Source organism: Aulonocara stuartgranti (genome assembly GCF_965226115.1).
Source record: "Aulonocara stuartgranti genome assembly, chromosome: 16".
NCBI classification, from domain to species: domain Eukaryota; kingdom Metazoa; phylum Chordata; class Actinopteri; order Cichliformes; family Cichlidae; genus Aulonocara; species Aulonocara stuartgranti.
This window is the reverse complement of record NC_138952.1, coordinates 934,102-950,408: the sequence shown is the minus strand read 5'-3', so window position 1 is coordinate 950,408 and position 16,307 is coordinate 934,102. Positions and strand designations below refer to the sequence as shown.

Genomic DNA, 16,307 nt, shown 5'->3' with positions numbered 1-16,307 from the left:
CAGCAGAGTTGTAACATGAAGGCAGTTTATTCCTACATTAGAATGTAAATGGGAACTTTGTAAGGGCAAAGATGGGGGTTAGCACAACTTCCAGAGGGTACAAAATCAGTTTAAAGGCTTATTTTGAGACAAACCTCCAAACCTTTCAATCACATTTGACTGCTGATGTTATTTGTGTGGTTTTTATGTGACCTCTGGAGTTACGGTTCATTTAGAGAAAAGTCACAGGTATATATCAGCCTTTTGTTTTTTAGTGAAGCAAGAACAAGGATTGATGTACACAACATGGCTACAAGATATGCACTTTCAATCAAATAAATAAAATGAGAACTTACTAAACTTCTTTGTGTTAAAAGGTTTCACTGCATTTTTGGTTTTCATAATCTTAAGGGTTTGAAAATAAGAAATAAAATCGTTATTTTATTCCACCGTGGTTTGTTGCTGTGGTTATAAGATGACCTGCTCGTGAAGCGCGTACACGGATATTTAAAACTAAATGTAAACCTCAAATCTAAGGAAAATAACCACAAACTATATCACATGACTTCTCAAAACTACTGGGAGCCTGTCAGGGAAGCGTCCGTGCTTCAACAACATCACGTGATTTCCTATCACCGACTTCCCGCGGTGCTGCGTTCATGACCGCCGGTCTAATGAGATCTCGTGAAGAGACGGCGTTATAAACTGTAAAGAAAAAAATATCTATAGATATATATTTGCTACACCCGATTTCAGGGACGATGTCCCGTTAAATCAACTGTGACGGTATATTTTATGGCGTCTGTCCCGTTGTATTTAATGCTGTGTGTCAAACGAAGTTTACACTTTATGATTTGTCAGACTGGTCAACAACAAACTCAAACCGACCGAGTGGGAAATGTTTCTAAGTGTTGTTGCTGTGTCATTGTTGGGTGTGATGTCGCTTTGATCAAAGGAACGGCACAGGAGCAGGAGAGACTTCGCGATTACCGGAGGTCCGTGAAGGCAGCGGGGCAGCAGCGTGTTTCGGTCCTGTGACAGCGCTAACGGAAGCATATCGGGACGCTCACCGGGACAGGTAACACGCTCGGACTCATTGATCGGTTACTATCAGCCTGGAGCTTTGATCTTTTACCAACACAGAGGGTGCTAGCCCGTTAGCCTGTTAGCCCGTTAGCCTGAGATGAGGAGGAATTTCCGGCGAGTGGGCGGTTTGAGAAAAACACGAAAACTTGAATCTGCGGACCAGTGACGCTTCATGGGGGCTTTATCTCTCCGTAACAGGTCAGCAAGTTACACTTATCTCACAGTCTGTACTTACAGGGAAGTCTGAGGCCAAATCAGAGGCTAACAGAACCACGGGGGTGTCAATAAAGGTTTATTTCAATGTCAAAACTTTATTAACTGTGTTTAACTGTAAGACATGAGACAGAAAGTAAAAGCGTGGGTCTGTAACTGCACTTTCATCCCTGCTCAGAAAGGGAAAGCAGCTGCTGTCTGTCCGTTGAGGTGCTGATGGAAGCTCGGCAGATGTGCTCCAGCTGTCATGACCGCTCTCACCTGGATGCTCTCATGGCTGCCTCTGATCCTGCCAGGTGAGCGCGCACTCAGAACCACGTGATCTTGCCTCTGCGTATTTCTGGACTCTCCGTGTCATAGTTCAGGCCGTTTCCTCTGGAAACCACCTGAGTGTCCCGGCTGTGGTCATCCACTCACCGTCCCCTGCTTCCTGTTCCTTTGCCACTGTAAAGGCGTGTTATTCAGTCAGACCTGAGACCATGAAATCATCAGGAAGGAGTTGGCTGAGCCCAGAGTAGGCTGCTCATGTTGTCACAGACTTGTGTCCAATCAGGCTTTTCAGACGTAGAGGCTGCAGCCGTCTTTAGGACACTATATTAGCAACAGTTTGCAGCTCTTCTTTCCAGAGGTTTAGGAGTGTTTATGGGAATTTTGGACCATTCGGATGTTGGACGAGAAGCCCCGGCTCACAGTCGCTAACTCATCCCAAAGGTGTTCTGTCGGGCTGAGGTCAGGACTCTGTGCAGGCAGGTTCTTCCACAGCTCATCCATGTCTTTCTGCACACCGGTGTGCAGCCATGTTGGAACAGCCATCCCCAAACTGTTCCCACAAAGTTGGGACCATGAGATGGTCTGCTGAAGCATGAAGTTCCTTTCCCTGGAATGACTGAGGGTGGGGAGATGTTTGCTGGGTCTTTCTTTCCTCCCACAGTTCCCACACATACAGATCTCAGCTCCTCCCACAGCGTGCACAAAGCTGGAGTTCTGTCAGGCGTAGAAGAGCTGCTGCCTGTTTAATAATTATGTAGAGTGTCCGTGAAGAATAATAATTTTATTGTTTTTCTGCTGACATGTTTCATTTTGTGCTGCGGGTCAGATAACTCATGGTGCTGGTCTCCTGCTGACCTTTGACCTTCCTCTTCCTGTCTGTGTTCCAGCTGTAGGTACCCTCCCAAAGCCCGTCAACATCTCCCTGACATCACTCAACTTCAGTTATATACTGAAATGGGAGGCGGGACCAGGCACACCTCCAGGGGTCTACTATAACGTTGAATACAAATCTGAGAGGTGGGTTTACCTTCACACACTGACAGCTGCAGGTGTGCTGATGTCACCTGGTTGGTACCCTGATGATAGTCTGCGTTGTCTTCAGAGGAGTTCTGACATGTTTCTGGCACATATTGGCTCAGGTGATCACGAACACTTCCTCTGAGATCTGATGTTTCTCTCCTCTCTGGTCATGAAAGGAAACATAGCTGGAACCCGGTGGCCGGCTGTGAGCGTGTGCAGAAGCCTCTGTTTTGTGACTTGACGGCGGCGTTCTCCGTCCTAACGGAGACGTACTTAACAAGGGTTGGAGCTCAGCTGGGAGGCCAGGTCTTTGGAGACCCGAACGAGACCGAGGTCCCATTCAAACCCATCAGTGAGTGTCGAGTCTTCAGCTCCGGAGACGCCACGAGTTTGTTATTTTCAGCCCTCTGAGCCGTGTGTGTGCGTCATGCGTTGTTTCTGATTTCTGCAGAACACCTGAGCCTGCCGCTGCTTAGCGTGGCGCCCAGCGACAGAAGCCTGAGCGTGGATCTTCACCCTCCGCTGGAGCGCCTGAGGCAGAGCTACGACATTCTCCATTACGAGCTCCGGATCAGCAGCAACCCGGATAAGATGGAGGTACATGAGAGAGGGAGACCAATCAGAACCCCCGGTTTGAGTTTCACCTCCGCAAATAAACGGCAAAGACGGCGAGGGTCAAATGTCAACTCAAGCAAAGTATAAGGAGGGAGGAGCCTGGCCTACAGGCCTGACACGGGACTGCGAGTTACCTTTCAAATCACACAACACTAACTCCACTCTGGACCCGCCCACTTCGTGTCGCTGTGGTTATTTTTCCGCTTACTCTCCGTGTCCGCCGCTTCCATTAATGTTTCCATGGTGATCCAGCTGTGGAATTCTGTCCCACTGTTATTACATGTCTCTGAAATGATGCTCGCCAAGCGTCCTCACCAGCTGCCGATGAGCATAAGAGCGTACCTCGCACAGTAACCGTGGTGATACCTGAGCGCTGGCTCGAAGCGTTAGAAACAAGTTTACTTCCTGCTTTCATCTGTTAGCTCTGAGTGGATCTTTATGGCAGTGACGTACTCCTGAACCTCTGGGACAGAAAGTGTGGCCCACGGCTTTCAACGGTTTGAAGTCAGTCATGAGTCCACTCAGATTTATGATAAATGTTTAAATATTTTGCTAAATGTAAAAAGTCTGTAGGCTAAGAGCAGGCGTCACGTGAGAGACCTGCTGCTGTGTCAGTCGGAGTCTGTGTGAGCAGGACGCCTCCTGTGCTGATAATCTGTGCCTGTGTGTGCAGTTCATCAAGACTGAGTCTCTGAAGAGCTATAAGTGGGATCGTTTGGAGCCCGGCAGGCGGTACTGTGTCGCCGTGCGATTCTGCGACGAAATCGAGGACATGTACTCCAACTTCAGCCCGCCTGAGTGTGCTACAGTACCAGCCATCTTCTCTGCAGGTACACACACACACACACACACACACACACACACACACACACACACACACACACACACACACACACACAGTGATTTCAGTTACCTCGCTGTCAGGTGGAAGATGGGTGACGCTAAAGGAGCAGCATCATAAACACTGCTGTTAGCCTGCAGTGTCGTTCAGGGCGTGCGTGTTAATAACTGTACGTCAGGACTCTGTGGAGCTCCACGTTTTTCAAAGCTGTGCCAAGTTTCAGCCCCCTCAGGTTGAACCGTGAGATACAGCGATTGTGTGTTTGCTTATTTAGTTTTACTCACTGGAAAAATCAAGTGGACACATGGAGGTGACAATAAAAAGCTTTTAGTCCACAACATTCATGCTGAGCTTCTGTTGTGACTGGAAATGGAGGGAATTCCCCGTGAAACACACTTCCCACGCTAACCTCAGCGAATCTGACTGATAAGCAAGTCACGGCTGGAAACAGCAGTACTAGTACTACCTGTAGTAGTACTAGTACATGTAGTACTACTACAGGTAGTACTACATGTACTGTAGCACGATGTGAAAGTTTAAATGTTGCTGTTTTCAGGCTGATGAGACTGATGTTCACCTCTAAACTCGTTGTGTTCCTGCGTGCAGACCCGCTGATCTCGGGCATGTTGTGCTCGTTGGTGATCATCGTCACGTTCTGCATCTTCATGCTGATCTCGACCGGGTTCATCTGTCTGAGACGGAGGCTGCTGCCGTCGGTTCTGGTAAGTTCAGAGTCAGAGCATCACACGCTGAACACGTCACCAAAGGAAGACGATTTATTCTAGCATCTGATTCCTTCAGGTTTCAGTCGTCAGCGCTCGTGTCTGATGTTCGACCTTTGTTGTTGTTTCACAGTTTCAAAGAACGCCATCGCGATGCGTGTGACAAGTGGCTCTTATTTTGAAAGTTCAGTTGTTTTCAGTTATAAAATAAAGTTTCCATCCTGTACCCGCACCGCTAACTGGACCTGACCCTTCAGCATCCAGCAGCAAACGGGTCAGAGGTCCTGAGTTTGAGCCTTTGAAGCGAACTCGAGGACGCTGGTTCATGAGAACGTGATACGATCGTGCTGTGATAGTCACGTAGTTTCAGTCTCACTCCTGTCACTTCTCATTGCTTCATCACAGCAAAGTGTTTTCCACGCGAACAGATCCGCGTGTCTAAAGCACCAGAACGATCTCAGCAGAAATATTCCCGTTGATCTGCAGAGAACACGAGTGGGAACGTGTGAAGAGTTCTTTCTTTCTGTGGTTTCACATCTCTGTCATCTCACATCCTTTGATGCGTGTGAAGCATAAATCTGAGTGCAGATTACACCATCAGATGCTTTAACAGGACTCTAATGTGGTGGAATCGCCCAGGGTCGGGCTCTCTGCTACAGCTGGAGTCGCAGGCCAAACAGTTAACGTGCTGTTTGCTGTTTGTGGTCGAGCGGCGAGCGCTCAGCGTTTTCTGAGTAAAGACACAGGAAGAAACAGCAGCAGGTGGAAACTCTGCCAGAGCTGCGGTTGTACAAACAAAGAGAGACAGCTGCACAGACTCAGGATGCTGCTAAAGAGCTCGCGCACACAGTCAGAGCGTGCAGGCAGGATGTGCTTCGAGAGGTGAAACACAGCCATGTTTTGACAGCTCGTACCGCAGTGAAATCCCATTTGCTCCCAGTCACAGCAGCGCTGAGACCCGCTCGGCTGCTCGGTCACCGAGCCGCTAATCGCTCCGTTCATAACGTGCCGTGTTATTCCTGGTGTGGAGATGCCAGCAAACAACTTTTAATACTCCTGCATCGGCACGAGCCGTCCATGTTTAAAGCGCTCACCAGACTGAAGTGTAATGTTTGTCCACAGAGATCTCACAGTGATTCAGTTTCACAGTGTCTCACGTCACTCTGGTCACATTTCAGACGCTTCATGATCAAAGTAATGTTTTCATATCAGGGCTGAGAGCTCAGAGCTGGAACGCAGGAAGACCCCGACCCCGGCCCGCTCTCCGTGCAGTGTTCAAAAGCTGCTTTTAAGTTTGGCTTTATTTTCTGCTTTGACCTCGAGCCTGCACTCAAACGTTGGCCACCCCTCTGAGGTGAAAGCAGAGCAGCGTTTCTGTGGTGTTGTGAGTGAGTGTTGTTTATCTGAAAGTTGAACGTCTTCGCCGTGTATCCGGGACTCCGGTGTACCCCAGGGTAGGGTTCTCGGCTCATTGTTCTTCTGAGTTTATCACAACCCGAAGCAGCAGAACGCCGGCCAGCGGCTGCTTCCTCTGTGCACAGGAAATGTTATCACATAAAAAACTGGTGAATATTTAAAAATGTGGCCTGAGGAGCCGCTGGTTCAGTTTGGCTTTGAACCCAGTGTAGAAATGTTCATCTGGGTTTATTCTTGGTGTTGTCGTTCTGCGGTGTTTGCTGATATATGTCTGTGTTGGCGTCTTGGCTGAAGTTGCTATGGAGACTTGGTGACGTGAGTCTCAGAGCAGAGGCTGTCCTGCACAGGGAAACACTTCGCATCAGGAAGTCTTCTCTGTTACCTGCTGTGAGTCGTTATCTCGTCTTCTCACGTGATTATTTATCTGTAACCACCTGTTTGCTGGGATCTAAAGGTCGTGTGGTTTATGAGCATGAATGAACCCCGGGCTTATTTATTTATTTTTGCATTGTCTCTTTTATTGAGAGAAAGCAATTGAACACTTTTACACTGTCTTTGCTTTCACATTTTTAAACTTACAATTGAAAAGAAAAAAGAGGGAAAAAAGACTTGGGTAAGGGAGTGGCAGCAGGCAAGTTAGCATCACATGATTGTCAACTCGGGGCTTCAATGTAAAAAAAATAAGAAAGCATGGTTCATAAAATAAAAAATAAAAATCACACCTCACAGGCTTAACGTATTCTGTAGGAAGTATCCCTCTGAAGTTTAAGAGAAAATGACAATTTTTCCATCGTATAGATCTCTGGTACAGAATGTTTTCCATCTTCCATCGTTGGTGGTTCAGGCGTAAGCCATTTCCTCGAGGCTTTTTACTCGTGGCCAGTAGGATATACAAGAGTCTTCTATCATTAGAGTTCAATTCATCCACTGGTGTGTTACACAGAAATATGGTCTCAAAGGTTAAAGGAAAAACAAATGAAAACACATTTTGTAGATGTTCGTGGATTAGTGTTGGCGACTATCTTTGCAATCCCAAAAGATTTGGAAACGGTTAGCTCCATCTCGCCCACATCTCCAACAAGTGTCGCAGTTCCCCGATATCTTTGCTGAGCAGGGCTGATGAAAACTCTCGTAATGATTTTACAGCAGAACTCACGGCAAACACTGGACCCGGTGGTAGCCCACTGTGTCATGCAACACTCCTCTGTAATCGACAGGTTACCTTCTTTTCCCCACATTGCTTTCATATACAGAGAGCTGTGGTTTTTACACTGCAGGATGCTCTTATATCGTTTGGAAATCATTTTGCTTTGCGCTCCAGATTTGGTTAATGATAAAAATGTTTCTACAAGCTGTAATTCGTTTAGGTTCACTTTTAAGTTTTGATTAAAATAATTTCTGGCCTGTAGAAATCTAAAGAAGTCGTCTGAGCCTAAATCATGTTTGCTCCTTTCAAAGCTTTGAAATGCCTCCTTGTGGACGAATGAATAATAATTAGTTATACCTTTTGAAATCCAGTTCTTGAATCTATTATCGTACTGATTCGGGAAAAATCTGAATCACATGCTCACCATCAAAGCTTAGAGGCAAATTCTGATGACTTCTTTCAGAGCAGATGTGATTATTTGTAGTATGGGTTCATCTGCCATGTCTGTTTTGTTCTGTAACTTTATGTCCGATATTAAAGCTGTAACTGGTTTTCCTTCAACATCTTTCCATCCGGCGGTGTAATCTGGACAGCAGAGACATATCAGTGGTCTTAGCTGAGCTGTGCAGTAATATTCTCGTAGACAAGGAAGCCCACGACCTCCCTTTTCTTTCTTTAGTTGGAGCGTTTATATTTAACTCGAGCTTTTTTCCCGTTCCAGATGTGTTTTGACAATATTCTTACAATATTCAATATAAAGACTGAAACAAATACAGGGAAGAATATTTAATCTAACTGATTCGATCCTGGAGTGCAGAGACGGATTGGTATTCCATCTTTGTCTGTCTGATTGTATAGATTCATTTAGCGGGGCATAGTTGGCATTGAACATTTTGGTGACGTCACGATGTATCACCACCCTAGGTACCTAATGCTATCTACATCCCACTTCCATTTATAGCGATTCTTAATTTCAACTGGTGGTTCATAGTTTAAAGTTAATACCTGCATTTACATTAACCTTGTATCCTGAAAAAGAGCCGTACTCTGATAGCATTTCCATGCCCGGGCTTATTTTAAAGATGAGCTCCTGTTAACGTGTCGGTGAGTGCCGTGTGACTCGTCGTCACCTTTAGTTTGTGAAACCTTGAATTCATCTGAGTATTTTCTTCGTGCAGACAGCGTGCTGGGATGGAGCAGCTGTGGGCGTCCTTACAGTTAACCTTTTTAATATTTGTAGTGTCTCATGCGAACGGGGGGATCAGCAGACGCTTTTCATGAAATAGATGCAGTTTCATGTTCCATTATTAACTGCCTTTAGTTAACCAAGATGCAGAGGGGGCTTTCCCCTGCTGTGTGACCAACAAACCAAACATGAAATTTGGAGGGTTTGGGTGCTCACCAACAGTTTTTTCCAAAACACGGCGCCGTGCCCAGCTCTCTGTCACACCGCACTTCTTTTAATGTGATTCAGCTACGTTTCCACTGCTAGGAAACACGCAAAGGCCACGCGAGCAGATGAAGCGCTCACAGCCCACAAAGGTCTGTTCAGCGCTTCGACCGTAACACCGAGCTCAGTTTGCTCGTAAAGCCGAGGTGAAGCCGAGATGAGCCAAGGTGAGCCTCTAACTCCAGGGATGAACTAGATGAACACGCAACATTTCAATTTTCATTTTAAAACGGATCTTCAGGCTCGTTGTGTTTGCTCGCCTCTCACAAAACACGTCATTTGCTTCTTTTGCTAAATCTACAAAAAAATGAAGAAACACAGTTTGACCTGAAATAGTGGCACCAACAGCTGTTAGCTGGAAACTACATTGTAGCCACAGCTGCCCTGGGGCGCACTGGCAGAGGCAGTGACTAATGGGAATATTTCTGGGGGTCTCCTTCGCACACTCAGATCTTTGCACCTGACGTGTTTAAACCAGGGCTCTAGAGTGCCACTAATTTTTCAGTGGTGCGACTAAAAAAAATATTTGGTTGCACCTGTGCGACCAACTGTTCGGGTAGCAAAAAAAAAAAAATCTGCAACCTTCCCTGTGGTCAACAACAGACACACATTTTGCCCCTATCGTGGACTAAACCAATCAGAGATAGTCAGGGGCGGGACCTCTCTGATTGGCCGTGGTCCAGTTGAAAGTGCAGGTGGAAGTGGGAGGTGAGTAGCTTGAATAAAGGATATCGATTCATTAAATCCTGACTTTTAAATAACTGTGTTTTGCCAGAAACGGCAGATTCTCAGATTAAAGCTCACAAAACCATTTCAACAACAACCAAACAGCAGATGAGAGCAGGTACACGGACTCCACACAAAGACGTAAACACAGACCCGACGCATCAGAATCAGCTTTGTCTTTCTCGGCTTTCTCACCCGACGTAGACGGACACGCTGTCGGAGCTTAGCGATCCTGATGCGTCCGGTCCGCGCTGTGTTTACGTCTTTTTGCGCTGATTCTGAGCTGCAGGTTTTGTCTCTCCAACCAAAATCCACCGAGCCAGCAGCAAAAGAAGCAGCAAACTGCGCTTCACATTTGATCAATGTCGTCATGAATTTTGCTGTTTTGCTTCCACGACTATTAAAATCACACTTCATGCACAGCTAGCTCTCTCTCTCTCTCTCTCTCTCTGTACTTCAAGAACAGTTTCCGTCTCCAATCTCTGTTTTCTGTATTATTCATTGGCTTATTACCCACCAGTCTACCGTTGTTTACAGCGCTGTGGCTGCTGTCTTTTTCTTTTTTTCACTTAAATGACCTCAGACAAGAAAGCCTGTTTTTTCTGTTGTTCAGTACTGAAGAAATTTAAACTTTATATGCAGAACATTGCAGAATATTTTTAAGGTTATCTGCTATAAAAAGCCAGACCAGGAAAATCTCCTTCATGTTTTTCTGTTTTATTCTCAGTTACTTTCACACAAAGGCATCTGCTGTGATGTTCACAATTCTGATGAAGTCAGTGCTGATAAATGATCAGAATTATAATATTTCTGACTGGCTGAGGCCAAGTTGAATCGAATCGGGACTTTGAAAACCGGAATCGAATGGATTATAGAAATCAGTGATGATACCCAGCCCTAGTGAGCCGCCTAGGCACGACAGACGTGGATGTAGCTGTAATAGGAAAAGAACTCTTGCTAACTTTTCTGTTAAGGCCTGATCCTTCTGAAATTCATAGCCAGTGCTCTGACACGGTGTCATCAATCTTTGCATGCTGAAAAAGCACAGTGTATCCAGAAAAACACATTATATCAATTATTATAAAATTTGTGCACCAGCACGCCCATGGCAAAAAGTTAGTCTAGAGCCCTGTAAAGGAATGTTTTTAAAATATATTTGACATTTAACTCTGACCAATGAATAAAAAGGCGTCTAACTCCAGGGATGAACTAGATCAGGGGTCGGCAACCCTGGGCACGCGTGGCACAGCTGGCACGCGAAGGGTTAACTGATGGCACAACCATAGCTGGACTGGTGATTATTCGTTTTTATGGGCTGATGGGGTTTTTTTGTTTTGTTTTTTTTTTTTTTGGGGGGGGGGGGGGGGGGGGGGTTGTAACGGTATAAACAATGAAAGGTGGATTGGCCAGATGCTGGCAGATGTGTAACAATAACTGGCTGTGGCGGAGCTTCCACAGAGGCCAGCAGGTGGATGAGAGAAAGGGGAGGCGGGAGGAGGAGAGACCCGAGGCGGCCGGTCCGAGTGTCAGGTGAACTTCAGGTAAGAAGTTATGACCTGCAGTCCATCTGGGTCAGATATAAACCAAGTTTAGGTGGAGTTTATTTTAGTTATGCTGACTTTATACAGTCAGTTACAATAACTCGTACTGCTACTAGCTAGCATGACGGAGTTTCTGTACAGCTGCGTGGGTGCTTTGTATGAAACGCCAGGACTGCCATAATGAATTAATTAAACCATGAAATGATTAATTAAATAAATATTTTGGACACATTTAATTAATTCATTTTGGCACAGTTGACTCCTTCGGGTCTCACCATGAAATAATTTTATCTGTCAGCCTCACCCATCAAACTCAGGGGGCGGGGCTAACGCTGATCGAGTCAAAACCATTGCTTTGGCCTGGTGGCCATTGTTTCTAGCACACAACAACCGGCATGTAGAAGCTAACAGAACTGAGCTTTGAAAAACCCTGTTTGTGTGTTACCAAATACCGTTTTAATATTTTTTTAGAGGAGAATGTAGTGGTTTAATCTTCATGTGTCTGGTCGGTTTGTCAAGATACAGCCTCTTTGCAAAAGTGCTTCGATGATTTCGGAGATGTCGTCCCAGTCTCACGGCAAAGCGTGGGATAGACCCGCTCGCCTCGCAAGCAATCCCACCGACAAAGCGCAGGCCCCGGTACACAGCTGTAGTAACCCCGCTGACTTCTTTTACTGAGGTTATATTTATCGGTGTTTTATTTCCTGATGTTCTTATGTGTCCTACGTGTTTCAGTCGCCAATTCTGAATTATAACTAACATTAAAAACATGTTTAAGGAGGAGAGAGAGCAAATAAATCTGTTTAACATCTGATCTTTGGGTTTTTGTTCAGTAATCAGCGTGACCTGTGTATAAACACATAAAAGAGATAACGTTGGTGTTTCTGTCATGTAGTAACTGCTGGCTTTAACTGTACAAAGGTTGTTCCACACTATGAAACACATACAGACTTCATGATGTTCGGCTAATATTTTTATTGTGAATATTAATCATGAGGGTAAACGGCCCTGTACACCACGGAGCGAGTCTCAGCATGTCCACGATATCCTCAGCTCTGAGTTAACACAGAGTTTCCCAGCTGACTAATCTAACGGTCATCTACGAATATTTCACGGCTCATATCAGTATGATTTTACAGAAAATCATCCTTATTACTGCCAAGTATTCCAGAGACGTGAAAATCTACAGCATAAAGAACACAAAAATATAGCAGTCTAACAACACTGTAACAGAGATGAACCGTCAGTTTGTCCAGATCAAAGTGGAATGAAAGTGATTGGTTGAACAGGTGTGATCTGTGTTTTCTGCGTTTTCACCAGCGTAAGAGACTCAGCAGCAGATCAGAATAACAGTTACACATTTAATAAATCACCAAATGAGTACACGCAAGAAACGAGCAAACCTGTTCGGACAGTCTGAGTTTGTGTTCCCTCAGCTGCAGACCACGCGCCGGTAGAATTGCACATAAATCTAAATGTTGATAAGAACAGAACGTGTAGGTGGAGACTAAGACCAGAAAGTTGTATCAACCCTAAAAGAGGATATAAGATATTTGAACGAGGTGAACGTTGGATCTACGGACAGGCTGGCCATTGTATGCGATGCTTTGAAGGCATGAATTCATGGAAAGGAATAGATGGATGGATTCCCGGCAGAATTTTATCATAAATTTATAGATGTGCTATAACTGAAGTATTACATGAAGCTTTTGAATTTGGACGACTCCCTGCAAGTTTTAATCAGGCAGTAATGTCACTAATTCCAAAAGGCGACAAGGATTTAACTGATCCAGGTAATTACAGACCGATAAGTTGAATCAATGTGGATCACAAAATTCTATCAAAGTTTTAGCAAAGAGGTTGGAGGTTGTACTAGCACAAAGTATTCATCAAGATCAAGAAGGGTTTATCAAGAATAGAGCTGCGTCTGATAATATGAAGAGATTACTACACCTGCTGTGGCTGAATAGAAATAACACAAATCCTGTGTTTGCTATATCTTTAGATGCACAGAAAGCTTGTGATAGGGTGGAGTGGAACTTCACAGCCCTGGAAAAGTTTGGAATAGGTGACAATTTTTGCAGATGGATTAGAGCCATGTACTCGGGGCCAGAAGCAGATGGGGTACTTTCTCCTTTTTTTTAGCATTTCCAGATCAACACGTCAAGGATGCAGTTTAAGCCCATTGCTATCTTTTTAGAGCCATTAGCTATTCACATCAGAGAAAATGCAGAGATTAAAGGTGTATTCGGGGAGGCAGAGAACACAGATTGTTCCTATAACCAGATGATGTTCTGGTATTAAACCAAGACCCAACTAACTCTATCACAACACTATAAGAGGTGATTAATACATACTTAATGTTTTCAGGGTACAAAATGAATTGGCATAAATCAGAGGCGATGTCGGTTTCCCAGGCTTGTAGTCATAACTTAATATATCGGGCTTTAACTTTAAGTGGGTGGACAAAGGAATGAAGTACCTTGGAATTGAACTGAACCCAAATGTTGAAGATATTATGACTAACAGTGTGGGAAAATTAATAAACAAGATCAATAAAAACTTGGGTAAATGGAGTAAACTAAATTTATTTAACTAAATTATCAGAGACTGTAACACCTAGTCTTTTTACTGAATCGGCTGTCCCAACCCAAAAAAGAAGGGGGGCTGGCCCTATTATAGCATCTCTTTTGAAATGGCTAGATTAGGCAAACATTGCGCAGGGAAAAACAATATAGATTGGATTTTAATAGAACAAGAGCTTGCATATCCAATCACACCAATTGATATTTTATCACAAAAAGTAAATAATGAGGGTAAGACGCAAAACCCTATTTGGAAATTTTCAAAACGGTATGGTTGGAAGTGCATGTTATAAAATGCAACATCTAATAAATACTTTCATTATTAAAAAAACAGCAGAGGTGTTGATCACAGGTGTAAAGTATTAAAACAGGAATGCAGTATTAGTATTTATACTTGTGTCCCTCCAGCACAGAGTACTTTAAATCTCAGTGTACTTCGGCCCGGTGTTTAATGTCAGCACATCTGATTGGTTCATGTTATTGACTGTTCAGCTCTCTCTTTGTCAGACGACCATCCATCACCTGGAGGAGGCGGGGCTCAACGATCCCTGCATCATCTCCCCACTGAACATTGAGCAGACGGCGCCCTCTGCAGGCAAGAAGGGAAGCAGCTGCTCCTCCTCGGACGAGAGTGATGAGGAGAGTGAGACGGAGAGCACAGGAGGGGCGTACACACAGCGGGCGGGCACGAACCTCCTCTCCTCTTCATCCTCTTCATCATCATCTTTGACTCAGCCCAAACCACCGCCTGTTGTCTCCTCCAATCAGGAGCCGTACTCTCAGCGCAATGCCCTGATTTCAACAGGAAGTCCTTCCAGAGCTGGGCTAGAGCTGAGGAGCTGTGGAGGAAGACCTAAGGAGGAAGAGGAGAAGGATGTGAACCTCCTCACATTAACTTTCGGCAGGGTGGAACAGGAGGAAGAGGAGGAGAAAAAATCAGACTTCATTGTGGAGGAGGTGGCGTTTGACTCAGTGCTCGGCGAGGAGGGCGCCACAGCAACTGTTCATGATGAAGAGGAGGAGGTCTGTGGATACATGGGGCGCTCGGGTATCTGACAGAGCTCTTTAAGGTGCCTGGTTATCAGGTCCACGTCTGGGTTCATGTGGGCCAGGGTTTGAAATGTTTTCATTTTCCCTCCAGCAGCAGCGGCGCAGACGTCGGCCATTTTTATTCTAACGTGTAGGTTCTCACCTCTTTGCTGATATTACTTATTTGAATCTGTCCGTCCGCTGAAGTCCAGAGATCGTCTCATTGTTTCAGGTTCTATTAATAAGTGTGAGACACCCGCTGATGCAGGAGGTCCAGGACGTCCGTCCCTGCTGCGTCTCTGGAGATGGCGACTCAGCCGCCTCTAATGGCTAACGTGAGGTTAGCATCTGGTCTCCGCGGTGAGCAGCTAGAGGACGTCCCGTGTTAGGGAGGCGATCTATCTAAATCTCATGTTCCTGTTAGACTTTAGGTTTTCTGTGGACCAGTTCTGAGCAGGTTTATTTTTATCTCTTATTTTAAATAAAAACCAGTTTGTTTGTTTTGTCAACACACAGCTGTGTTTGTTGGGCATTCCCAAACTCCGTCACGTAAGCATCCCAGTGCCCGGGTCGAACTCTAACCCACACCGAGTCTGAACAAAATGTTTCGTATTCAGCCGTGCTTTGGATTATTACTCATGTTTGCATCATGTGATTAAAGCAGAAGGCAGTTAAAGAGCCTCTTTGTTCACCTGTGGGGGGGACGGTGGGGAACAGGGAGGCTTGGCTTTACACTGAGAAAGACCTGCAGCGACACCTGGTGGACTTGCTTCAGTATGGCAGGCGTAATGACCCGGGCGTCTTCTGGATCGACTTCTTCCCCTTTGGACAATAACGTCTCTCATCTGCAGACTTTGTCCATCAGCACTGAAACTCTGACGTTTGTAAAATGTTTGGTTACTGTGATGTGTCTGTGCTCAGAGCTGCTGCTCTGAGCGCTGGTTGCGTAACCAGCTCCGTTAGTTTTAGTTTTGTTGTTGGTGACAGTAAAACAAACTGAAGCACAACAGAAAAACAGAATCGTAACAAACTGAAGTCATTTCCTGTATGTTTCATGTCAGTGACGATTAGTTTCTTTTTCCTGTAAGGACCTCTGTAATCAGTGACGTAGAGCTGATTATCTCTGAATCAATCTGATTGATTGTTGCTGTTGGTTTTTGTCCCTCTGGTCTCTGGTGGGCGCTGCTGGACATTTTTTATGATTTTTAATGTTTTAATCAGGAAGAAATAATCTGACAGCAGATGAAATGACTTGATTCTTATGTGTGTCTAAAGGCAGCGACTGTTATTATGGGCACGTCTGTGTCTGAACTCTTCATCGTGTCTGATCATGAACGTGTCTGCAGTGAATCAGCGTCACACAGCCTGCTTATTCGCTTATTTCCATTTACATAAAGCACATCATACCTCTGTAATGCACTCATACAACTTATTCAAACAGTGTAATCACAACATGTTTGTGCCATTTTTGCATGTTTGTATTCACAGTGGACAACGTTGAGCCATTTCATTTCTATATTGATCAAAAACAACAAGAAGCCTCAGATGTTTTTGTACAGAGTCGCGCTTCAAACCAATAAAGGTCTGAGACGGTGCTGCTGGCGTCCTGTGTGCTCTGTGATCAGGAGCTGGAGCTGTAGTGTGAGCAGGGAGGGACTTCTGTGGAA

The 16,307-nt window shown here is 45.1% G+C and overlaps 1 protein-coding gene across 2 annotated transcripts; it reads left to right on the top strand.

The window, feature by feature from the left end:
• Positions 1–625: 625 nt before the first annotated feature.
• LOC309691500 (interferon alpha/beta receptor 2-like) lies at positions 626–16,235 on the top strand. Of its 2 annotated transcripts, none has more exons than XM_082509184.1 (8): positions 626–1,057; positions 1,457–1,574; positions 2,436–2,565; positions 2,745–2,920; positions 3,020–3,165; positions 3,857–4,013; positions 4,631–4,746; positions 14,119–16,235. In XM_082509184.1, exons 2-8 carry the CDS (start codon positions 1,526–1,528, stop codon positions 14,665–14,667), a joined length of 1,323 nt encoding a protein of 440 aa, XP_082365310.1. In that variant the 5' UTR covers positions 626–1,057; positions 1,457–1,525; the 3' UTR covers positions 14,668–16,235. The 2 variants fall into 2 exon arrangements, with proteins under 2 accessions (XP_082365310.1, XP_082365309.1); XM_082509183.1 differs by having other exon boundaries at positions 627–1,263.
• The last annotated feature ends 72 nt before the right edge of the window (positions 16,236–16,307 follow it).